The 26,738-nt window shown below is 38.2% G+C and overlaps 1 protein-coding gene across 2 annotated transcripts in view; it reads left to right on the top strand.

The window, feature by feature from the left end:
• The window catches only part of FCHSD2 (FCH and double SH3 domains 2), a 261,041-nt gene that overhangs the window by 50,931 nt on the left and 183,372 nt on the right, over window positions 1-26,738 (top strand). For both annotated transcript variants that reach the window (XM_058663557.1, XM_058663556.1), the window contains exon 3: window positions 11,461-11,506. In XM_058663557.1, coding sequence (XP_058519540.1) covers window positions 11,461-11,506 — 46 coding nt within the window. The remainder of the gene's footprint in view (window positions 1-11,460; window positions 11,507-26,738) is intronic.

The following is a 26,738-nucleotide window of genomic DNA, read 5'->3' as shown; positions in this document are numbered from 1 at the left end:
AAGAGGGGTCTCCAAAAAGCTCACAGAGAAATACAATCAAAAGGTAAGACTATTTCAGCACAGAAAAAATTTTAAATATATTAATGTTTTAAAACATTTATATATTTTTTTGACAGGCAAAGTTACAGAGAGGGAGAGAGACAGAGAAAGGTCTTTTATCTGCAACTTCACTCCCCAAATGGCCACAATGGCTGGAGCAGGTTCAAGTTCCTTGAAGCCAGGAACTTCCTCCAGTGTCCTACATGGGTGCAGGGGCCCAAGCATGTGAGCCATCTTCTGCTTCTTCCCCAGGTACATTAGCAAGGAGCTGGATCAGAGGTTAAATAGCTGGTATTTAAACTGGCTCATATGTGCCTATACCATGCCATGTTGCTGGGCATGTTTTTTTTAAAGATTTAATTGTTTTTTAATACAAAGTCAGATATAGAGAGAGGAGAGACAGAGGGGAAGATCTTCCCTCCGATGATTCACTCCCCAAGTGAGCCTCAACGGCCGGTGCTGCGCCGATCTGAAGCCAGGAACCTGGTACTTCTTCCAGGTCTCCCACACGGGTGCAGTGTCCCAAAGCATTGGGCCGTCCTCAACTGCTTTCCCAGGCCACAAGCAGGGAGCTGGATGGGAAGTGGAGCTGCTGGGATTAGAATTGGCGCCCATATGGGATCTTGGCACGTTCAAGGCGAGGACTTTAGCTGCTAGGCCATGCTGCCGGGCCCTGGGCATGTTTTTTTCTTTCAAATTTAGTTGCTTATTTGTGAGGCAGAGTGACACAGAGACAGAGATAGCCCATTTCTGCTGATGTACTTCTTAGATGTTTATGATGGCCAAGGTAAGAACCCAGCCACTTGAGCCTTCACCTATTGTCTCCCAGAATTTGTGTTATGTGGAAATTGGAGTCAGGAACCAGAAGTGGGGATTGAGTCTGTTCTCCAATACCGAGATGAAAGTGGGCATCTCAACTGCTAGGCAAAACCCCCTTCTCTAGATTTTTTTTTCTTTTTTGAAAAGTAGTTGGAGAGAGAGAGAGAGAGAGAGAGAGAGAGAGAGAGAGAGAGAGAGAGAGATTGATTCTTTCACTCTCTTAAATGGCCACTACAGCTGGGTTTGGGCCTGGTTAGAACTAGGAGTTAGGAGCTTCTTCTAGGTCTCCCACATAGATGGCAGGGCATAAGTTCTTGGACCATTTTCTGCTGCCTTCCTAGGCATTAGTAGGAGCTAGATTGGATGTGGAGCTTGAAATTTGAACTAGCGCTCTGACATGGAATGCCAGTGTCATGAGTGGCTGCTTAACCTACTCTAAATACTAACCCGCATCTGTTGGTGTTTTGATAGGCATTTGGATTGTTTCCGCTTTACAGTTGTTAGGACTAATAACATGACTCATATTGTGTTATGCCATGCTGTTATGCATATTTGTGTACAGGTTTTTAACATCTGTTTTCAGATCTCTTGAGTGTACAGCTAGTCATAAAATTATTGTGTCATGTAGTAATTATGTTTTTTTACTCTTTGAGGAACTGCCAACAGATTTTTTTAATGCCAATATGTGAGGGTTCTGATATTCTATGTTAGTACAATACTTAATATTTTCTGCTTATTTTGTCATTGTTGGTTTATAGTTGTCATGGTGGGTACGAAGCGATTTCATATACTTTTGATTTGTATTTCCCTCATGACTGATGTTGTTAATTATCTTTTCATGTGGTTGCTAGCCATTTGTCATCACCTCAAAGAAATGCTTATTCAAGCCCTTAGGCTGTTTTTAAATTTTATTGTTTCTTTTTTTGCTTGAAGTGTATTAGATTCTTATCAGATATTTGATTTGCAAATATTTCTCCTGTTCTAGTGTCCTCTTATATTCTTGGCATTGTCTTTTATTGCACAGAAACAGTAATAATGAAGTCTATTTTGCCTGTTTTTTTCCTTTACTGTGTTTTTGGTTCTGCATTTAAGAATCCGTTAGGGCCCAACATGATGGCTCAGTTTGCTAATGTTATAAGCGCTGGGATCTTTTTTGGATGCTGGTTTATGTCCCTGCTGCTCCATTTCCCATCCATTTCCCTGCTTATGGCCTTGGAAAGCAGTGGAGATGGCCCAAAATCTTGGGACCCTGCACCCATCTGGAAGACTTTGGATCAGCTCAGCTCTGGCCATTGTGCCACTTGAAAAGTGAAATAGTGGTTGGAGGGTTTTTATCTCTTTATCTCCTTCTCTGCTTTTCCAATAAAAGTAGATAAGTCTTGAAACAAGACAAAAAACGAACAAACAAAAAAAAACCCAGGATTCATTGCCAAATCCAAGATCATGATGGTTTTAACCCCATGTATGTGTGTGTGTTTAAAAGATCTATTTGGAAAAACAAAGAAAAACAAAAAAAACCAAAAAAAAAAAAAACAAAAAAAGATCTATTTGGTTATTTGAAAGGCAGATACAGAGAGAGATCGATCGATCTTTCAGCCTTTGGTTCACTCTGTGGTTGGTTGCAGTGGCTGGGGTTGGGTCAGGATGAAACTCAGAACCAGGGACTTCTGGTGAGCCTCCCACATGGGTGTTGGAGCCCAAGGACTTGGGCCATCTTTCACTGTTTTCCTAGGTACATTAGCAGGGAGATGAATTGGTAGTGGGGCAACCAGGTCTTTTTTTTTTTTTTAAAGGTTTATTTTATTTTTATTGGAAAGTTAGATATACAGAGAGGAGGAAAGTCAGAGAGGAAGATCTTCTGTCCGATGATTCACTCCCCAAGTGGCCACAAGGGCCAGTGCTGTGCTGATCCGAGGCCAGGAGCCAGGAACTTCTTCAGGTCTCTCACACAGGTGCAGGGTCCCAAGAGCTTGGACTGTCCTCGACTGCTTTCCCAGGCCACAAGCAGGGAGCTGGATGGGAAGTGGAGCTTCTGGGATTAGAACCGGCGCCCATATGGGATCCCAGCACATTCAAGGGGAGGACCTTAGGCACTAGGCCATCATGCAGGGCCCAGCAACCAGGTCTTGAACTGGGTCTATAGGATGCTGGTGTTTCATGTGGTGGCTTTCTGCTAGTTCTCTGTTTTCTTTCAGCATTGTAATGTTTTAGTTGTTACATTTAGGTTTTTGGCCTGTTTTAAATTATGTTGGAAAGAAATACGAATCAAACTTAGCTCTTGCATGTGTGAGTGTTTGTTGAAGAGATTATTTTTTCCCTAGGTAATAAGTAGTCTTGAAATCCTTGTCATAAATAAAAGTTACTTGGGACTAGTGTTGTGGTGTAGTGTGTTATGTCACCACCTGCCACAGCAGCATCCTCTTTAGGCAGTGGTTTCTGTCCAGGCAGCTCTACTTCCCATCTAGTTCTCTGGTAATCGTTTGGGAAAGCAGCGGAGGATAGCTTAAGTCCTTGTGCCCCTGCATCCATGTAACAGACCTGGACAATGCCCCAACCTTTGCCTGGCCCAGCCATAGGCCATTGAGGTCACTTGGAAGTGAACCCAAGCATGGATGGGAGGACCTCACTCTGCCTCTTTCTGTCCTTTTCTCTCTGTAGCTCTGCCTTTGAAATCAATAAAATAAGCATCTTAAATGATAAGTTGGTTATAGAGGTTTGATTTCTTTTCTGGACTGTCAGTCTGCTCCATTGAAAAATAATGTAAACCTACTAGACCTAACAGACAAATAGAATTCTCTAATCAGCAAGGCAGTATATATGTACATTATTCCCAAGTACATAGAACATAGACAATATGTCAGCCATAAGTGGCTATCAATAAATTTTATAGATTGAACTCATAAAATAATTGTAATTGGAGTAAAGTTGGAACTAATTTAATAGAAGGAAAAGTAAATTTGCATACTTGGAAATTAAACAGCACACTTTTAAACAGTGAGTCAAAGAAAACCTCACAGGAGGAACTGGAAAATACTGAGGTGAATGAAAACAAAATTCAACATACCGAACTTATAGCATACTGTGAAACTATTAATTTTCAGGGAGAAATTTATATTGAAAATGTTTGTGACAAAGAAGGGAGATCTCAAATCAGCTAGTTAGCCTTGTACTTCTAAAGAACTGTGAGGGGGGGAGGGGACTAAACCCAAGGCTAATAAGAGGAACATAGTAAACATTAGATTGGAGATAGAGAATAAAAAAGCAACAAAGAGAGTCATGGAAACCAGAATTGGCTGTTTGAAAAGATCAATCAACAAATTAGCAAACCTTTAGTAGGCTAAACAAAAGAGGTGTTCAAATAATTAAAATTAGAGAATCAAGTGGGAATACTACGTTAAAGTAATTAATTGGAATATAAGAAACTATTATGAATAACTGTTTTTTAACAAATTAGCTGATCTAGATGAAGTAGCAGACTTCCTAGAAACACACAAATTAATAAACTAATACCAGGTGAAATAGAAATTGTCAAATGACTTCAAATTAGTACAAATTGAGTTGGTAATTCACAAACCCTCAACAAAGACAATTCTAAGACTAGACACTTACACTTGTGTTTTTTACCGAACAAGTATAAAGGAACTAATTTTTCCAAAATAGAAAAGAGACCGTTTCTGTTTATTTTATGAGACAATGGTTATCCTGATACCAAGGTCATAATTACCAGAAAAAAATGAAGACTAATATCACTTACGAATATAGACACAATAATTCTCAATAGGGATGGGCATAATGTAGGTTTAGGAACCATTTGAGATAGGAATAACCTATATTACACACTGATTGAGTCTTGACTGTTCTGTTTTCCATCTTGCTTTCTGCTAATGCACCTGGCATGGCAATGGGAGATGACCCAAGTACTTGGGTTCTTGATATCCACATGAAAGACCCAGATGGTGTTTCTGACTGCTGGCTTCGGTCTTGCTCAGCTTTGGCTTTTGTGGACATTTGGGGAGTGAACCAGGGGATAGAAGAGCTCTTTCTGATTGTTTTCCTTTTTACAATGAAATCTTAAGAAGAAAGTAGATTATCAAGAAATTAAATCAAACAGCATGTTGAAAAGATTATACACTGTGACTAAGTGAGGTTCATCCCAGGAGTGTTAAGGTGATTGAAAATAAGAAAATGAGTTAATAGAATATACAATATTCATAGAAAGACGGGAGAACAATCACGTGATTGTCTCAATAGAGTAAAAAATTTTTTTCTGAGAAACCCGTCAGCACTTTTTTGTAATAAGGCTCTTCAAAGCAGGAAAGAAGCTTCCTTGACATTCTATAAATCAGTGTAGAAGTGTATTTGCTGCATTAATTTAAAAAAATTAAATGAAACCCTTTGAAATATTTGGTAATGTTTTTCATTTATTCCTTGGCAGCTCTTTCTTCATAAATGCCTTTGGTGACCACATGTTTTCTTATTTTGTTTTTCTAATAATTTGTATTTGTGTAGATCTTGCTGCTGCTTTTGTTATTTTTGAATGATTTTTTTCCTACTTTTCCTTACTTTTTAGGATTTTAGATATTGGCAGCCCTGGGCAGCCATTGTCTTCCAAATTATGCTAGCTTCCTTTATGAAAAAGTTTGCATGTATGAATTTTAAAAGGTTGTGTTTCTCTTCAGCCATTTCGTGAAGATGGGCTCCTGCAGGGCTGTTCACAGTGCAGTCTCTCTTACTAATTTTTTCCTCCTCCAAACTGGCAACATAAATCCTGCCAACGTGGCTTATTTACATGGTTTCTAATTTTCTAATTTCATTTTGTCTACTCCAGTTCCTGTTCCTTGTTTTTTTTTTTTTTTTTGGTTGCAAATGCTGAATTTACCTTTCTTGAAAAAACAGACCCTCCCACTAGAGTTATGAAGCTTCATACCTTAATGTTTTACTCTTTCTCTGGAATAAATTTTCCCTCCTTTTGATACGTGTTCTGTTTATACTGTAATATTATTTTTAGAATATTTTCACCTACTTGAAAGAGTGGTAGGGAGAAAGAGTGAGATAGAGGTAGAAATGTTGAGAAATTTTTCATCCAGTGGTTTGCACCCCAAGTGGCTGCAACAATCAGGGCTGGATTTGACTGAAGCGAAGAGCCCGTGACTCCTTCTAGGTCTTCCACATGGATAGCAGGAGTCAAAGTACTTGAGCAAGGAACCCCAGTGGCCCCTTGGCTACTAGAATTGGAAGCAGAGCAGCCAGAACTCAAACCTGCATTCTGATATGGGATGGGGTGATTCTAAATCGTGGCTCAGCTTGCTGTACCACAATATCTGTTCCCCATTTACACTTTATAAGCCTTACAGTCTTCCTGGAGATCATGTTCACATTTATGTTTTTTACTTTTTTACTTTTTTTCCCTTCTGAGTGATTTCTGGGGTAATAAGGAAGATGAATTTTTTCCTGTCACTTAAGACTGGAAGTACTTAAAATATATTTTTTGGTTAGTGCTTTACATATTCATTTAATAAAAATAACTGAATTGTAGACACATCTACTTAAGTCCTTTGCCTGTTATTGAATCATGTTACTTTGTTAATGAGTTTTAGAAGTCATCTGTATATTCTGTTAATTCCGTATCACATTCAGAATTTTCAATTTTCTCCCATTCTGTTTACTGTGTTGATAGTATCCATTGATACACAATTTTTCTTTTGTTCTCTGTGCCTGTGTTTTTGTTTTTATATTATAAAAGTTATTGCAAAATCTAGTGTCATTAAATTTAGCCCTATGTTTCTGTCTTTTTTTTTTTTTTTTTTTTTACAAAAAAATTATATACAAGGGAGAGAGAGAAAGAGGAAGAGGTGAGGGGAGAGAGGGAGAGAAAGAGAGAGCATGAGCAACAGTGAGAGTGAAAGCAAGTGCTTCCATCTGCTGGCTCATTCCTCCAAAGCCTGTAACAGCTGGGGTTGCACCAGGTCAAAACTGTGACTCAGGAAACCAGTCTAGATCTATCTCCCAGTTGGGTGGCAAGAATTCATTTATTTGAACCAACACCTCCTGCCTCCCAGGGTGTGCATTAGCAAGAAGTTGGAATTGGAAACAAGGCTAGGAAAGAAATTCAGGTACTGTATTATAGAATATGTGTGTCCCAGTCAATCAACCACCTCAGCTATATGTTGGCAGCGAAATACTGGGCCAATGGAGACTCTATGATGGACTATGTCAATCAGTGGATTCTTCAATGACCTCATTGTGCTTGGAGTGGCGAGACTGGCAGCGATTCATAACTGGTGAACTATCAGAAGCACTCAAGCAAGTATCTCAGAGCATGCCCCACATCCGGAACTTGGGGTGGGTGGGAAACTGGGCGGGGCTTCTCCCTTAAAATCCCCCTTTACCTCAGATACATGAAGGAAACAATATGGAAATAATAGTTTTACCCACTTCCCTATAGCCCTTGAACCTTTTTACTGTAATTAACTATGTAAAGATAGTCAAAAAAAAAAAATATGTGTCCCAAGCAAGTTCTTAACTTCTGCACCAAACAACTATATGTTTTCTTCTAAGATAGTTATAATTTATAGATCTTACATTTGGGTTCTTCATTCCATTTTGGGTTAATCCTCATATGTGGTGTTAGGGTCTAACTTCATTCTTTTATATATACTTTTTAATATCACTTGTGAAAAGGCTTGTCCCTTTACCATTGTATATTCCTGGCAGATTAAAAAAATTTTTTTTTAAATTTTTTTCCTGGCAGATTTTAAAAGACCAATAGAGTATATATGCGTGGGCTCTTTTTTCATGTTTTTGGAAGATGTATCGGACTTTGAGTCATTTCCATACTATTTTGATTACTATGGCTTAATAATAAGTTTTGAAATTAAGAAATGTGAATCCTCTAGCTTTATTTCTCATTTTTGGCTAATTAAGGTCCCTTGAGTTGCCATATGAATTTTAAGGTAAGTTTTTGATTTCTGTGAAATGTATCATGGGATTTGATAGAGACTGCATTAAATCAGTTACTGTTGTGAGAGGTGGTCACATCTGACCAATATTAAGGTTTCCCTCTATGAACATGAGATATCTTTATGTTTTATTCTTTAATTGCTTTCAGAATTACTTCAAGTTTCACTGTACAGTTCCCCTAAGTATCCTATTCTTTTTTAATATTGTGGATAGACTATTTTGATTTCATTTATGGATTGCTCAGTGTTAATCTGTAGAATTGCAGCGAAATTTTGTGTTTGGACCTTGTGTCCTGATACTTTGATAGTTTGTTCAATTTATTAATTTTAAAAGATTTATTTATTTTTATTGGAAAGAGAGATTTATAGAGAGGAGAAACAGAGAAAGAAAGGTCTTCAATCCTCTGGTTCACTCCCCAAATGTCTGGAATGGTTGGAGCTGAGGCATTCCCAAGCCAGGAGCCAGGACCTAGGAGCTTCTTCCTGGTCTCCCCAATGGGTTCAGGGGCCCAAGAACTTGAGCCATCCTCCTCTGCTTTCCCAGGCCATAAGCAGGGCTTTGGATGGCAAGTGGAGCAGCTGTGACATCAACCAGTGAACCAGTACCCATATGGCATGCCAGTGCTTGCAGGCAGATGATTAGCCAATTGAGTAATCATGTTGGGCCCTGTTTATTGCTGCTGATTTTTATTTGGAAGGCAGTTTTGGAGGGAAGAGGAGAGACAAAGAGATACTCCATCTGCTGGTAGACTTCTCGAATGACCACGACAGGCAGGATTGGGCCAGGCCAGAACCGGGAGTCTGAAACTCCATCTGGGTTTCCCACATGTGTCTCTGCTTGGGCTGTCTTCTGCGTTTGTAGGCACATTAGCAGACAACTGGTTTGGAAACAGAGCTACCAGTGCTTAAGCCATCACATACATGGTATGCTGATGTTGCAGGCAGTGACTTTAACTTGCTGCCTCTGCTTGTTAGTTCTAACAGCTATTTTGTAAAATTTTTAGAGATTTCTACATATAAGATCTTACCACCTGTAAACAAAGACTTTCTCTTTCATTTGGATACCATTTTCTTGCCTGATTGCTCCAGAAGTTTAGCACTGTGTTGAGCAGAAGTGGTCATCCTTATCTTTTTTGTTTTTTGTTTTTAAAGAATTATTTTTACTTGAAAGCTAGAATTGCAGAGAGAGGGGAAGAGATAGATAATGCATGCAGTGGACAGAGACAGATATCTCAGAAACAGATATTTTTCATTTTCTAATTCACTCCCAAAATGTCTGTAACAGATAGGGCTGGATCAGACTGACACCAGGAGCTCAGAGCTTCATGTGAGTCTACCACATGAGTGGCAGGAGTCCAAGTGCTTGGGCCATCAAATGTTGTCTTCCTTGTGTTTAAAAGGAAATTTTGAATCAAAAACAGGTATAAGACTCAGATCAGCTCTCTGATACAGAATGGAGTCCTTCCAAGCAGTGGTCTAACTCCATTTGCCACATTGTTCATCCTAATTATCTGTAAAGTAGAATTTGGCTTCTTGTCTTTTTTCTTTTCTTACTCTTAACTAAGTTTTTTTTTTTTATTATTTGAAAGAGAGAGCGCGACATACACACACAGATATGAGAAAGATCTTTCATCTGCTGGTTCACTCCCTGAATGCTTATAATAGCTGGGGTTGGGCAAGGCTGAAGCCAGGAGCCTGAAACTCAGTCTCCCAGTGGGTGACAGGGATGCAATTACTGAGTCCTCACCTGCTGCCTCCGGAATGCACATCAGCAGAAAACTGGATCTTTGTGGGGCAGGGACGTAAACCTAAGCATTTCATTGTGGGACATCCCCAAATGCCTACTGTGATTTCTTATTCTTGTATCTCTGTCTTGGTGCAGTGATTTAGTACAGGTCCCTGGCACTTAATAGAAATCCAGAATATTAAGGGTAAATTGTCATTGTTATTATATTTCATTGACTCTACCAAGCCTGTGATTTGTGAAGTGCTGTGTATTTTTGCATACTGTTAAGAAAATACTGCCATTAAAAATTATAAGATGTGGAGTGAGTGACTGGCTTAGTGGTTAATATGTCAGTTAAGAGGCTCACATCTAAGGCAAGTGTTGTGCCACAGTGGTTAGGCCAACACTAGCGTCTCATGAGTCCAAACTTCCCGTCATCCTCTTCCTCTTCTACATCTAAGTGAAAGAAAGAAAGAAAGAAAGAAAGAAGGAAAGAACGAACGAACGAACGAACGAACAAGCACATCTTTTTCATGTATTAGTTCACTTCCCAAATGGCTGCAACAGCCAGAGTTGGACCAGGCTGAAACTAGAAGTTTCTTCCAGGTCTGTCACATGGTTTCAGGATCTATTTACTTGGGCCATCTTCTACTGTCTTTCCAGCACATTACTAGGAAGCTAGACTGGAAGTGGAGCAGCCAGGACTTGAACTGGCACTCATACGAGATGCTTGTATCACAAGCTGTGGCTTAATCCACTAGGACACAATGCCAGCCCCAGGCTGCTCCACTCTTGAACTTGTTCTCTGCTAATGTGCCTGGTAAGGCAGCAGAGAATAGCCCAAGTACCACATGGGCTTCAGAACCCACATGGGGATCTGGGCTCCTGGCCTCTGCCTTTGTGGTTGTTTGGGGAGTGAATCTGGAGATAGAATAATTCTTTTTCTATCTTTCTCTCTTTCTCTAACTTTGCCTTCTTAATTAATTACTTGAAAAAGCAAGCAGATAAATCAATCAATCATAAAAAAGAAGGTCATGCCTCATATTGTTGCGCCTGAGTTTATGCCTGGCTCTGGCTCCTGACTCTAGCTTTCCTGTTAATATAGACTTCAGGATGAAGTGGTAGTAGCCAAAGTAGATTTCCTGCTATCTGTGTGACCTGGATTGGGGACCTGGCTTGAGCCAAGCTCATTGCTTCAGCACTTGTGCTTTGTAGATGTGGCATTTGTCAAGTGAATAGTAGATGGGTATACTGGCTATCTGTTTGCCTCCCAAATTAAAAAAAAATATGCAAGAAGTAAAACATTCAGGAATGTTTCTCTGTATCATAAATGGCAATATGTAAAAAGTGGATGGATACCTTAGAATCTGTCAGATATGATGCATTTAAGTGAAGTATGCTCCTATCCTACAGTATGCAGTGAATGGCCTTGTACTTTTTTGAAATATTAAAATATGCAATAAAGGAAACAATTCAGTCATTTTTCATGTTGAGAAGCTGATAAAATTTTGGTTTTTGTTTTCTGTTCTCTGCTGGTTGTTAAGTTCAATGAACATTTTAGTGTCCATTTTGTATAAGCCGTTTTCATAACCAATAGTTATGTAGGTTTCACTGTATGCCTGATACTATTTTGAATACTTTATATTATTTCAAATAGTTTATACAGTATCCCTTTAAGATGAGTATGGTTATTAACCCCTACAACAGAGGAAATTTAGGCACAGAGAAGTTAAAAGACTTTACCAGGGTTGTTACATAGTAAATGGTGGAGCTAGGATTTGTGGGTTATTTGACTGCAGAGATCAGGCTGTTTGCAGTACCACCAGTCATCAGGTGGTGTATGAAGGTGTGTTGATAAATTTTCATGAAGTTAGTAAGTTATACTTTTGATAATTGATTTTTTTGTTTTGTTTTTAGGACGTTCAGTCAAAAGAAGGCTTCTATTGAAAAAGAGTATGCACAGGTAAGCTTGAAATTTGAGGTCTCCATTCTAGGTGTGCCGCTTTTTCCTTGACATAAGGGACAGATAAAGTTGTTGAAGAAAAGCCTTAGTATCCTCACATTCCTTCTTACTTTTCATTTCCATCTCCTGTTGATCTCTGTTTTATTCCATTTAAGTCACTAAATAAAGGTGAAGAGTTAACTCATTAACCTTCAACAGGAAAACATTTACAGTATATGTATTTGTAAGAATGAATGGTGGTGGGCCCGGCGGCGTGGTCTAGCGGCTAAAGTCCTCGCCTTCAAAGCCCCGGGATCCCAAATGGGCACCGGTTCTCATCCCGCCAGCTCCACTTCCCATCCAGCTCCCTGCTTGTGGCCTGGGAAAGCAGCTGAGGATGGCCCAATGCATTGGGACACTGCACCCACATGGGAGACCTGGAAGAGGTTCCAGGTTCCCGGCTTCGGATCGGCGCGCACCGGCCCGTTGAGGCTCACTTGGGGAGTCAATCATTGGACGGAAGATCTTCCTCTCTGTCTCTCCTCCTCTGTGTATATCTGGCTGTAATAAAATGAATAAATCTTTAAAAAAAAAAAAAAGAATGAATGGTGGGATACATTATAAGTAGGTAAAAGTTTATGAAAGATTGGCTTATTCCATTAAGCATTTAATTCTCATAATGCTGTTGCTGTTAAAATTGTATGCTTTCAGTGGATGGAATGGAGCTATTTAAGGTTAAACATTTCATTCTCTAGTGTTATCTTAAAGATAATTTTCTGCCTTTTTTTTTTTTTTTTAAAAAAGGCTCATTTATTTATTTGAAAGGCTGAGTTAAATGCAGAGGAAGAGAGATAAAGGAGGAAAGAGAAACCTACCACTGATTCACTCTCCAAATGGCAGCAACAGCCAGGTCTGAACCAAGCTGGAGTTACGAACTTCATCCAGTTATCCCACATGGGTTGCAGGGTCTGAAGTACTTGGGCCATCTTTCACTGCTTTCCCAGGTGCGTTAGCAGTGAACTGGATCAGAAGTAAACCTCTAGGAGTTGAAAGAATGTTCTAATGGGTTGCCAGTATTGCAAATGGCAGCTTAATGTGCTGTGTCAAAATGTTGGCCCCAGTTCTTTTCATTTTAATTATAATCTTACTTGTGCCCTAATAGCTAAATGTGCCAAGAAAAAATAGTGTTGTTATGTCATTTCATAGATGTGTAAGAATCAGCAACTATACTTCCATGCATAGAAATAGTTTAATAGAATTTAGGAAGTTTGATCCTTTTTGAGGAGCACCTTTCTATATGGAGTAGAAATCTAAACTTACTCCTTTCAACATACCCAATTGTGAAAAAGACATTATTGTGGGGCCAGCATTTTGGCTAAACAGATTAAGCTGCTGCCTGCATCACCAGGATCCCATATTGACACTGATTAGAATCCTGGCTACTTCCATTTCAGCTTCCTACCAGTACACCTAGAAAGATAGTGGAAGATAGTCTAAGTCCCTGGGCTTTGCACCCTCAAGGCAGTTCTAGATGAAGTTCTTTTGAGGAGTGGACCAGAGGATGGGAGATCTCTCTGGCTTTTTGTGTTTCTGCCTTTTAAATAAATAAATAATCTTAAAGATGTTCTTGTAGCAAAATTTGGAAATAAATTTAGAAAAATAATGTGTAGTGAGTGCTGTACATGAGAAACACTATTACTGTGTTACTGATGTTTCTTACAAGAATGAGGTGAAGGTCTGATTTTCTGTTTTGTGTTTTGTCACATGTTAGTTTTATTCTAATTTTATGTAATTTGATGAATGGCTGTCTATTTATGATTTGCTATCTTTAGAAGAGAATCATTTTCTCCTTGAACTCAAAATTAAACTTGTTACTTCAGTTATTGAATGTATCTAATATTATTAGTTCTTTAAATTTGACTAGCATGAGTTCTAGTGTTTGTGCTAAAATTTTCCATCATGCATATATAGTATTAGTAATGATAGATAATATTTATTGACTCCTTTGTACTATACTCTGCATTTATTTTGCATTTGTTACTTGGCTTAATCCTCTCAATTTTGTACTTTGAGAACAGCTTTTATATATATACATTTTCATACATGTAAATAAATGATATATGTTGATATTCAGAAATAAGTCTATGATTTCTTTTAAAAGACTAGAAAATAAAGTTTTACATGATAGATTGTTGTGTAACATTTAAAGTTTTAGTCATCAAGTAAATAGAGCATGTTCTTGATTAAAATGTAAAATAGTACTTTAAATAATATGAAAACCAATTGTCTTTTATTCATCTCCTGGTTGTCTTCATCAAAGGAACGATTAAAAATAAATGTTTGCTTTTGTTCTTCTGGTTATTATTTCCATGTCCTTAAATAACATAACCGATTCTTGATTTATTAACTATAGAAGTTATTATTTGGTTGCTTACAGTAAATGAGAAATTGATTTACCATACCATTGTTTTTGCAGCCTGCTCTTTAGTTGTGGAATTTTTTTTTGAGATTTATTTTTCATTGGGAAGTCAGATTTACAGAGAGAAGGAGAAACAGAGAGGAAGATCCTCCATCTTCTGGTCCACTCCCCAAGTGGCCACAACAGCCAGAGCTGAGGTGATTGGAAATAAGGAGCCAGGAACAACTTCTGGGTCTCCCACATGGGTGCAGGCTCCCAAGGCTTTGGGCCGTCCTCGACTGCTTTCCCAGGTGACAGGAGGGGAGCTGGAAGGGAAGTGGAGTAGCCAGGTCACAAACTGGCTCCCATATGAGATCCTGGCTCATGGAAGGCAAGAACTTTAGCTCCAGGGCTACCACGCTGGGCCCTGTGGCATGTTTTTGTACCTTTATTACTTTTCTCAGTCCAGATGATGTGTTTAAACTTCCTTTTTAAATGTTTTTTCTTTGTATACATGTACATGTATATATGTGTACATAGAACAGTGGAATTGTATTTTACTGAGCAGTCCAATTTATCCCTGAAAAAAATCTCTAGTCTTTCAAGAGTATTCCCTTTTTGGATAAATATTATGTAACAATATACAAGATAGCTTCAGAAGGTCATAAGGCAATCATACGTAAAGTTAAAATGTTTCTGTGTCTCTCTGCTTGAGATAGTTGATTTGACTAAGAAATACTCTGTTTTTTTTCAGTAGTGGAGAAAGTCTTGAAAGAACTGATACTTTTTTTTTCTATAGATTTTCCCAATCTGTGTTGCTTATATTAGGCCTGTTTATATGCCCTACATGAATGAGGTTTTACTCAAGTTGGTAATAGAACTTTACATTTTATTTTCCTTCTTTGGCTTCGTATAGAGTTAGCATTTTGGGAGGTAATTTATTTTAATTCAAATGTAAGTTTTATGCTGAAATAGACAAATCTTGAGTGTACCATTTGATGAATTTTTCTGACCATATTTATATAACTAACACTCAGGTCAAAAAGGTAGAACATTAAGCCAATCAATATATGTACATTTCACTGACAACCAGCACTATTTTTTTGGAAGAGTTGTTATCTTTGAATGTCTCATGCTTTTTTTTTTTTTTTTTAACTTAAATGATGTCAGTAATATGTACATTTCAGATTATCACTTACTCTGGAGCGTCCACTGAATACATGTATCAAAATTTGTTTTTTGAGTGTACAAATGGTGGAAATTTGAGCTGTTAAGAATTTTAGGTGACTTTGATTCATTTTTCTAAGCAAAAGTTTTTACCTGTATCTTTTGGTGGATCTACAGACATATTTATATTTGTTATAAATGTAGGAATAGTACTGTTGGCCATTGAGTATGTATATCTTCTACTTTGTATAGCCATTTTTTCCTGTTTCTGTTTTTTTAATATTTATTTGTTTTTATATTATTTTTTATTGATTACATTGCATTATGTGACACTGTCTCATAGGCTCTGGGATTCTCCCTACCTCTCCCCATACCCTCCCCGCATGGTGGATTCCTCCACCTTGTCGTAGAATTACAGTTCAAATTCAGTTGAGATTCTTTCATTGCAAGCATAGAGTCCAGCATCTTATTGTCCGGGTAAATTCAACGGTTTCTTGGGGAGACCATCTCTGGTCTGAAACCAGAGCTGGCAGAATATCATCCCAATCAATTAAAAGCCACAACATAACATGAACATCAATTTACAACATTATGGAATTAATTGACATGGTATTGAGTAACCAATATGTTAAAAAAATGCAAGTTTTTAACCACATCCTTGACATTAACCGCTTCATTGACATTTCAATTTTAATTTATACACAGAACCAGCTGCTAAGTATAGCCAGTTTTTCAAAGTGATCGTTTCTTTACTGTCCTACTGTCATGCATGCTTTCTTGCATTAAAAAACCAGCTTTATTGGCATGTAACTGACCCACAATCCAGTGCACAGTATATAATTTGGTAGGCCTTGAAGGCTTGTGAACACATTTGTAATTTCCCAAAGTTTTCTTGTGTGCCTTCCATCCGCCCGTTGAAGCACTTCTTTTCTCCATTGTTTGCAAATAATGTTAGAATTTTGCTTTAATAAGTGGAATAGTATATTGGGTGCTCTCTTTACCTGTCATTCAAAATAATTATTTTATGATTTAGGTATGTTATTTGTGTGTCAGTGTTTCTAATTCATGAGCATCTTTAATTTTTCTGAGTTTTCTAAAATTCAAATGTGTCTGCTTGTTTTTATTTACCTGAAAGGCAGAGTCAGATAGTTCCCATCTAGGTTTCCCATATGGTGTCAGGGACCCAACTGCTTGAGCTATCTGCCAAGATACACATTAGTGGAGAGCTGAAGTCCAGCACATAGCCAGCACTGAATCTGGATCCTCTAACAAGGGATGAAGGCATTTTAACTGTGTAATTGTTTACTTCTATTGTTTGTTTTTTCTTAATTTATGTATTTGAAAGGTAGGCCAGCAAACTTTCTCTCTCTCTTGCCCCATGTCAGTTTGGTGGCATTTTGACAAATTGTATCTCAGACACTTGCAAAGTGAAGCTGTAAACTGCTTTAGGGAAATGTTAGAAAACAGAAAAAAATTAATACTGCTGAACCTTACTTACACTTGAGGACATTTGAGCAGTGTGCTTTTTCTAAGTTGTTTGGCAATTTCAGTTTCCTGGAAGTTTTACTAATGCTTTGATTTTTAAGCATGACGTATGAAGTTAACATAATTTTCCAGAAGTAACAGATGTACTACATATCTGTTTATACAAACAGCAAAATGAATTCCTGAAAATACAGAAATCATGCAGGACTCACTGAACAGCATTAAATATTATGGTAAAATTGAAGTCTGTCTTCTTACTGCTGTTAGCTAACAGCTGAGGTGTTGGTAAAATCATTTGCAGTCCTCTAGCTGAAATTGCTACAGGCAAGTTCTGTGTACTAATGTACTTCCTGTAGTCTTTGGCAGAATGTTGCTAGAGAAGGGAGGATACAAAAGGCTACTTGTGACTAGAGAGAAAGAGCAGGGAAAGATTGTGGACTTTAAGGGAGGCTCCTTGCCTGAAGACAAGCACAGAGTAAATACAGACAGGATGGCAGATGCACTGTGTATCACACTTGCAGCTAGAATTTTTTTGCTATCTTTATTCATTCCAGAGGTGAATTTGATGAATGTATCAGAAGTCATACAGAACATTACCCAAGAAGTAAGTGTAATGTAATGTGTAAGTTTCTTCTGCACAGACTTACAGTATAGTCTCTTTTAGCTGTATGCAGTTTGTTTTATGTCCACTGCTGTAGCGGTGTAGCTTTTCTTTCCTATAGAACAACAAGGAGACAGGGTAATTGTTATGACAGAGATGATAGCAGGATACAAATTAGTTTTTTAAAAAAAGTTTATTTGAGCAAACTTGGAGGAGGAGATAGGAGAGTAGAAAGTCAGTCATCCATTTGCTGCTTTGCTTCTGGATCCAGGGTCCTAGAACTCTAGTCAGAAACCTAGGTGCTGTTGTATATCACAGTGTGCATTTGCAGGAAGCAGAATTGGAAGTGGACTATCAGTGACTAGAACTAAAACTCTCATATGGGATAAATCGCCTATGGGATCCTGCATCCAATCAGCAGCTTAATGTGTTGTACTTCAACATATGCCCCTCCTTAAAAATTTCTTATTTAGTATTCTTTCCTACTTACAGTATGACAGGGCAAAATAAAATGTGTGAGGGCTTGTCACATCTGAAGAGTACTAGTTTGCAAGCTGTTTTAATTATTTTAGGCTATCTGAATCAAAGAATTTTTAGTCTTTGGACCATGTTATTTTCACTCTACATTGAGTTATGCTTAGACCTCAAGTGTCAATATTCACTTAATAATTTGTTCAGTTTAGTCTTTTTGAAACTCAGCTATATTTATCAAACACCTGCTTTTCATGATTGGTATGATACTATGTGCTGAAGATTTCAAGAGATGGGATGTGTGTGTGTTTCTTATACAAATTTGTTTTAGTTCTGTTTTTATAATTTTAAAACTTCTTTTAAAGGTAGAAATTATTTTAAATCTTTTCAGCTAATTATTTTGAAGTTGTTATAAGATTGTTCTGTATTCATTCCATCTAATACAAATTTGTGTTCTAATTACTGATTTGGTTAACTGCAGAGAATCTAAAAAAGGTTTAAGCTGCAAGTACATAAAGGAATCTGTTGTGTTTTCTTAATATCTTATGTTTTCATAATAGCTTTTTTTAGAAGGAAATTATGGTTTTTTCATTTACTTCTTTGGATGCCTCAACTGTATTTTTGTTGAAATCATTATAAAGCTGTTCCACATGGTTGTATGTGAGATTATTTTGTATTTCAGTTGTTGGCAAGTTTGTTAAAAGCTTCTTTTTGACAGATTGGTCTTTTTGTACTCTCTCTGTGCTTATCCTTTGCTGTATAGTGGATTGCAACTGTTTCTTTGTAGCTTTTGAGCCTCCAGGCCAGAACAGGATCTTTAATGGTGATTCTGGGGTCTTGATTGTGATTTTGGGACTATCACTGATGTACTGCTGGATCCATGGGGAAATTGGGTTGTTTTTAGTTTTGGTTTGATTTGATTCAAAAATATGTCAGTTTCTTGGCTCTGGTTATTAGCAGTTCTGTATTAGATCTTGTGCCTGGCCTCTCCTGGCTGTATTCTTTTTTCAGTTTTCCTCTGTGAGCCCAAGAGTCTCACCCTAGTCCCTGTGTCCTGCACCTCCTTAAAGCATGTTAGGCTTCTTTGACGTGCAGGAGCCAAACTTTCTGTTGCTTTTTAAAAAATTATTAATTTATTTCAAAGTCAGTTATATACAGAGAGAAGGAGAGGCAGAAAGAAAGATCTCCTATCTACTGGTTCACTCCCCAGATTGCCACAACGGGGCTAGGCCCAGCAGAAACCAAGAACTTCTTCCTGATCTCCCATGTTGAGTAGCAGAGGTTAACACTGGCCCATTTTCTGCTTTTCACGGATGGTCAGGAAACTGGATCAGAAGTGGAACAGCAAGGATAAGAACTGGCATCCATGTGGAATGCTGGCAGTGTCCACAGCTGCTTTGCCTGCTTAACCACTATGCTGTTCCCGCTCCCCCACTGTCTTCATTTAAACCTAGGAGTCTTACATGTTTTTGACTTCAATCATGCTCATAGCTTTGCTCTTCTGCTCTGGGGAAATAGTTATTTTCTTTACATACCTTGTATCATACTGGTTTGCTCATTAAAAAAACTCATTATTAAATGTTTTGCATAAGCTTGGTGGACAGTGCATCCGTGCATTCCGTGAATTAAGAGCATAATCTTTATTCAGAGTCTATCATAGATGTTCTTTATGGCTTCTTCTGACTCTAGCATTGCATCATTTGCTGTTGATTATTTCTCCTGGAAAACTATCTGTAGTATGTTCCTTCACAGCCTCTTAGAAGCAGAAGGAAAACAAAGCTTTATGTTGATTATTTTTCCATACTTCATGTATTAGAATGATTGAAGTGAATTTATATAGGATATCTTCAGGCAAAACACCAGTTCTTGTGAAACTGCATTTAAAGTTGCTAGTGACAGTAATAAAAAATGTGCAGAAATGAAAGTATGAATAATGCCTGAATTTTCCAAATGCCTAGATTTCATACAATTAGACATTTGTTTAAAACTTTATGATGGACCATATCAATCAGTGGACGACCTCATCGAGCGAAACTGGCAGCGATTCATAACTGGAGAACTATTAAAACCACTTGAGCAAATATCTCAGAGCATGCCCCACATCCAGGACCGGGTGGGGCTTCTCCCTCAATATCCCCCTTTACCTCGGATACATGATGGAAATAATATGGACATAATAGTATTACCCACTTCCCTATACCCCCGAACCTTTTTTTTTTAACCGCAATTAACTATGTAAAGATTGTCAACAACAATACAATAAAATAAAAAAAAGAAAAAAAAGATTTTAAAATTTTTATTGGAAAGCCAGATATACTGAGAGGAGAAGAGACAGAGAGGAAGATCTTCCATCCGATGATTCATTTCCCCAAGTGGCTGCAACAGCTGGAGCTGAGCCAACCCAAAGCCTGGAGCCTGGAGCCTCTTCCGGGTCTCCCACGCAGGTGCAGGGTCCCAAGGCTTTGGGCCATCCCCGACTGCTTTCCCAGCCCACAAGAGGGAGCTGGATGTGAACCGGGGCTGCTGGGGTTAGAACCAGCACCCGTATGGGATCCCGGTGCGGTCAATGCGTGGACTTTAGCTGCTACGCTATGGCACCAGGCCCAGTTTAAACTCTTAAAATGACTGTTACTTCTCTTGAGATTTAACTTTAAAATAGTTGTGACTTTTGCATTAATTCAGTGAATCTATTCAGTTCTTTAACTCCTTTTTGCAGTAAAAGAGAGAGGCTACAGCTAGGCTTCTAGGAGTGTTAGGCCTTTTCTGATGGAGGTAGTCCATGTAACTTTTTTTATGTATTTAAAGTTATTTGAGAAGCAGAGAGACACAAAGTTCCACCCATTAACTCACTCTCCAGATGCTTGCAGTGGTTTTGAAGGTCAAAATTAGGAGCCAAGAAACTTAGTGTAGGTTTCCCATGTGAGTGGCAGGAGCTGAGTACTTGAGCCATCCCCTCTAACCTCCCATGGTCTGCATTTGTAGGAAGCTGGAATTAGAAGCAGGAGATGGGTAAGAACTAAAGGCACTCTGATGTAGGATGCAGACTTCTTAATTGCTAGATCAACTCATTCCTGCCTATCTGTTTTTTTTTTCTTTTTTATTACAAAATCAGATATACAGAGAGGAAGAGAGATAGAGAGGAAGTGGAGCTGCCGGGATTAGAACCGGCGCTCATATGGGATCCCGGTGCTTTCAAGGCGAGGACCTTACCACTAGGCCATGCCGCTGGGCCCCCTACATATCCTTTTAAAAGATCTTTTAGGAAGAGTAGGAGGCACAGTAGGATGATAAATAGTTTGATTTTCTTCATAGTAGTGGGGACATCTGAGAATTTACTGATTATCATGTTAGGTAAAGTTGACTTTCAGGTAGGATTTATGTGCATATAAGCAAAATTTTGGCATGTGTGATTTTTAAGATCTCTAGTGTTAGTCAAGGATCACTGAAGAGTATGGGTAGCCTGATTGTGCCTTAGCTGTGTTTCATTTTCTTAGAATAAGAGTCACTGCTTTCAGATTACCAGAATTCTGAAAGTGTTGACAATAACACACACATACACCAGTATGTCTTAATAAAATTCATTATGGGCCAATATTGTGGTATAGCAGGTATAGGTGATGGTAGCATCTATTGTTGGTGCCATTTCAAGACCCATCTGTATCACTTCTGGTCCAGTTCCTTGGTAATACCTGGGAAAGCAGCTGAAGATGGCCTGTTTGCTTGTATCCCTGAAACATGTGGGAGATCCAAGTGAAGCTTCTGATTTCTGGCTTTGGACTGGCCCAACTTTGATTATTGGGACCATTTGGGAGTGAACCCATGGGTTTGGAATATCAGTTTTTTTTCTCTCTCTCTCTTCCTCTCTCTGTATAATTCTTTCATATACATATGAAAGAATATATATATATATATTCATCAATTGCCAATGCCTTAGGATTTCCTGTTGTACTAGAATGTGTAAAACTTCTGGTTTCATATACTGAAAACAGAATTTTGCTTCTCAGTGTGAGAAGGGGGCTTGTTGACCTTCAGCAACCTTTACAAGGCAGAGTAAAATTTAAGTGGTGGAGTGGGAATCACTTTTGATTTTTGGGGATAGTAGTATCTGGCATTTATGTTTATAATTGATGGAACCTTGAAGTACACTGTTGGTGATTTATTCTTATCTGACAGAATGAGTTAGAACTTCCTTTCCTTATGTAACTTTTCATTCCTAAAAGATCCTAAGAATTTATTTTCAAAAAGAAGAAAATAACTTCATACTATAAAATATTTTTCCTATAATTGAGGCCTTAAAACCCACAAAAGGGTGACTTCATTATACTAAATGCAGTGTAATGTGTTGAATGATTGTCAAGAGACCCAGTGTTTTGAAATAATTTTGCTTTAATCTTAAAGTAGTTCATTCTTCAAGATTTGAGCTAGATTTATTTTTAAAAATTTATAAAGATTTACTTGTTTATTTGAAAGGCAGAGTTACAGAGAGGGCAATATGGAGAGGAGGGGGTGAAGAAAAAGATCTTCCATCTACTGGCTCATTTCCCAAATGGCCACAACAACCAGACCAGAGCCAAGAGCTTGTTCTGAGTCTCCCACATGTGTTCTGAGACCCAAGCACTTGGCCTGTCTTCCATTGCTTTCCCAGGCACACCAGCAGGGAGGTGGATTGAAAGTGAAGCATCTGGAACTTGAGCCAGTGTTCATATGGGATGCCAGTTGGTGCCTAGACTTATTATTATTACTTTTTAAAATTATGATAACATCCTCACTGAATGTAGTCTTGTTTTCTTGTTTTGCTTTTTATCTATGTTTGTTGAATGGTTATAGCTCAACAAAGGTATAATTTCTTAGCTTAAGAACTAAAATTTTATTACCCTTCGAGTCTATTTCACCTTATTTTAGAGCCTTACCTATCAGTGTTTTAAGAACCTACCAATCAAATTGTTCTTCTGGTAAATGATCGACAAAATGATACAAAACTTTATTAATCCTGTTACAATTTGAAGCAGATATAAAGAACAACCAGTCATTATCAGGGATGAATCCCACAGATAGTGTGTTTTGTTAAAAATACAGTTTGTGGAGTTGGCCTTGTGGTGCAGCTGCTTGACCTACTGCTCAGAGCACTGAAATCTCCTTATTGGAGTGCTAGTTTGAGTCCCACATTCTCTGTTTCTGCTACAACTTCCTGCCAATGCACCTGGAAAGTCAGTGGAAGATGACCTGAGCACTTAGGCCTCTGTCGCCAATGTGTAAGACCAGGATGGAGTTCCTAGCTTCTGACTTTGGCTTGATCCAGACCTAGTGTTTTAGTTATTTGAGAAATAAACCAAGAGGTGAATGTGAATCTACATTGATCCAAGTTGAAGTCAGGAGTTCAAACTGGATCTCCCATTGGCATTGACCCAAGCACTTGGGTCATCCTCTGTTGCTTTTTCCAGGTCTTTAGCGGAGAGCTGGATGAGAAGTAGAGCAGCTAGGATCTAAACTGGTACCCACATGAGATGCTGACATTGCATGTTACAACTTTACCTGCTGTACCACAACACTGGCCCTATAAGGTCTCAGTCTTGGTCTCTCTCTCTCACTCACTCACTCTAACTCTCCTCTCTGTTGCTCTGCTTCTAGTTTCCTGAATGGCTATTTTATCTTATTCTCTGAAAACAAGGTTTTGTAGCAATACTAGGTTGAATATTATCTTTCCAAAATTCCAAAAATGCTCACCAGAATGTTTTAATATTTGAAGTCCTTGCAGTTTAATTTTTTAAAAATATATTTTTTATTTGAAAGGCAGAATTACAAACAGAGAAGGAAAGAGAGAGAGCAAAAGAGCAAGTGTCTATCTGCTACTTTATTCCCCAATTGGCTACAACAGCCAATTGGATGATCTGAAGCTGGGAGTTCTTCCAGGTCTCTCAAGTGGGTATAGTGGCCCAAGTACTTGGGCTGTCCTCCAGAGCTTTCCCAGGCCATTAGCAGGGAGCTGGATCAGAAGTGAAGCAGCTGGGAGTTGAACCAGTGACCATATGGGATGCCAGCACTGCAAGCTTTAACTGCAGTGTGATTTCTAAAATAAAGTAATACTGTATTACGGTAGGCCACAGTTCGATAATGACTAATATCTTTATTTTTTTTAAGATTTATTTTTATTGGAAAGGGAGATTTACAGAGAGAAGGAAAGACAGAAAGAAAGATCTTCCATCCACTCGTTCACTCTCCAAATGGCTGTAAAGGCTGGAGCTGAGCTGATCCAAAGCTAGGAACCAGGAGCTTCTTCCAAGTCTCGCATGCGGCAATAGGGACTAGGGCTTTGGGCCATATTCCACTCTGTCCCAGTTGGGAGCCAGATTAGAATTGGAGTATCTAGGACTTGTACCGAATGCTCTCATCTGGGATGCAAGTATCATAAGTGGCAACTTAACTCCTGGGTCAATTGCCATCCCCTATTGTGAGACTGAGGCCTGGAAAGGTTGACTACTACACATCCTGAATCTTGATGTATGAATAAAAGCCTGAGTTCTCTTTTCCTCCACTACAGAGGTTGGTTTCTGGTAGAGGCAATAGCTGATATTTAGAGTTTTTCTTCTTTATTTTACAATTTACCTTTGTAAGATCTGGACAAGTAAAAGATGACTATCCCTTAAAATGTGTGCCATTTTTTTTCCAAAGCTTTGAGTTTTATATAATTTTAGTGTTAGCATGTCTCATTTTTAGCCAGCATCTAGAACAAGCTGCCATTCTGTTCCTCTGGGAGTTTTGAGTAGCTGAAGCCAGGGAGTACCAGTGGCTTCTCATGGAATTTCCTGAGATTGGAGAAGTATTTCCAAAGAATCAGAATGACCAGAATACCCATTGTTGTCTGTCAGTGGCTTCAAATAAACTATTCAAAACCAATAGTCATTGAGTGGTTTTTATTTAAGGAGCTCAGAAAATGGAGACACTGCTAGTAAAGATTTACAATGACTAGTCTAAGTTACATCAAGCCTATTACCTGCCCTCACTAGGAGAAAATGAAGAGATAGAAGACATGGTGCTGAACATGATGGTTTTGTCCTTATGTTTAGCTTCACACATTTCAGAATGAATATTGAAGCATTGCAGAAACCAAAAGCATATGTGTATAAGCTCTCTATTCAACATATTATGTAAATTATTCTTGCTGACTAACCAGATGACAACAGTCCTGGTGTTTGGCCATATTGAAGTTGGGTGCTAGGAGTGTAATTTGGATCTTCGACATGGGCCCAAGCAATCAGGCCATCTGCTGCTGCTCTCCCAGGTGCATTAGCAGGGAGTTGGATCAGAAGTGAAGCAGCTGGGAGTTGAACTGGCACCCATATGGGATGCTAGCGTTGCAGGTGGTAGCTTAACTGTGCTGTAATGCTGGCTGCAAAGCAATTAACATTTTAATTTAAATTTGGAAGAGTTAAGCTATTTTTAAAGCTGTTGTAAAAATAATTTGGAAATATTGATGAAAGTCATTTGAACGAACAATTTTATCAACATATTTTAAGCTTTGGCAAGGGTGAAGAAAGGGCAGCATATATTCTAGTACTTTAGATAATTTGAAAGAGAAATGGCATCTTTAAAATGAAGGTTTTTGAAATTTATATTTATTAAATGGAAAAATACAGCATTGGATTCATTGTGATGGAATTTTACTACTGTGTTAAGTAATACTCATTTCCTTCTTAAAAGTCAAAAGGACATGATTACTATCTTTGAATAAGTCTTAATCTGATGAAGAAGTGGATCCATAAAAAAAATAAAGATACCTTGTTTGCCTAGGAAGAGCATTATCCACCAATAATTGTGGGCATATTTAATGCTCATTAGAGCATTGTTTATGGTATGGCCTGTGAGAATAAACTTAAGTTCAGGGGAGTTTGAGTTAGGGATTCATATTTGGAATTACTTTTTATCTTTCCTCTTTATTATATATGGCAAGTATTCCATAGTTAACAGTCACAAAAATCTTTTGTTTGTTTTATCTAAGAATTAGTCTGTAAAAGCACTGCCTCCTTAGCGTGTTTCCTAGAATCTGCTAGAGTAGATTTTGGATAAGCAAGGTAGCCTGGGTTTTAAACCAGTTGGTCCCCAAGCATAAATTCCAAGTTAGATAAAACAACAACAAAATTTTCAGTATATTGTAGAGGAAAATACTAATGAGCAGAAATTGATTTTGTAAGACAATATTACTCTAACCTAAGCTGCTTCTACTTGTCTAAGTTGGCTGGCTGCTTTGCTTTCCTGGCAAAGAAGCATGTGATCTAATGCTTTCATTTTGAAATAAGAGGGAATTGTAACTATCTAAGAAATGTTTCATGCTAGCACTCCCACCTCAGTCCCTCAGCTGTCATTGAGTCCAGAAGCATGTGTCCATTGATTTATTTCTACCATTTAGTACAGTGCCTGGCACACTGTCAGTACTTCAGTAACAATGCATGGAAAATGGAAAGTGATATTTTGTAAAGTACAGTTGAGAATAGTACTTGATAAGGTGTTTTGTTTAAGAAAGCTGTATTACTACTAACAAATAAAAATGTCTTGTTTGCCAGTAATTGAGAAATAGATTATACAGTATAAATCACTCCTTTATATTCTGAGAAATTAATCATTTAATAGATGTATTTTCAAGTAGTGTGTGAAAGATTTATTTCTTTTAGTAGACAAGCCATTATATCCATCTAATGACTTTAATGAAATTTTTTGTGACTTTAATAAAATCAAAGTGCTTTCATGCATTTTCATTTAAGCAGAATTGTACTCTTAGACTTAAAACAAAAAACAAAAAACTGTGAGCCAGACATTATTGATACAAGGAATGTTTCTCATTAATGAAGCGTTGTCGCTTCTTTCTTATTTATTTAGTTATTTATTTATATTGGAAATGCAGATTTACGGAGGCTGGAGAGACAGAAAGTCTTCCGTCCACTAGTTCACTCTCCAGATGGCTGCAATTACTGGAGCAGAGCTGATCTGAAGCCAGGAGCCAGGGGCTTCTTCTGGGTCTCCCGTGTGAGTGCAGGGTCCCAAGGCCTTGAGCCATCCTTTGCTGCTTTCCCAGGCCGCAAGTGGGGAGCTGGATGGGAAATGGGGCAGCTGGGACACAACTTGGCGCCCATATGGGA

This window comes from Ochotona princeps, chromosome 4, assembly GCF_030435755.1.
Source record: "Ochotona princeps isolate mOchPri1 chromosome 4, mOchPri1.hap1, whole genome shotgun sequence".
In the NCBI taxonomy this organism is placed as follows: domain Eukaryota; kingdom Metazoa; phylum Chordata; class Mammalia; order Lagomorpha; family Ochotonidae; genus Ochotona; species Ochotona princeps.
This window is presented reverse-complemented; position numbering and strand designations above follow the sequence as displayed.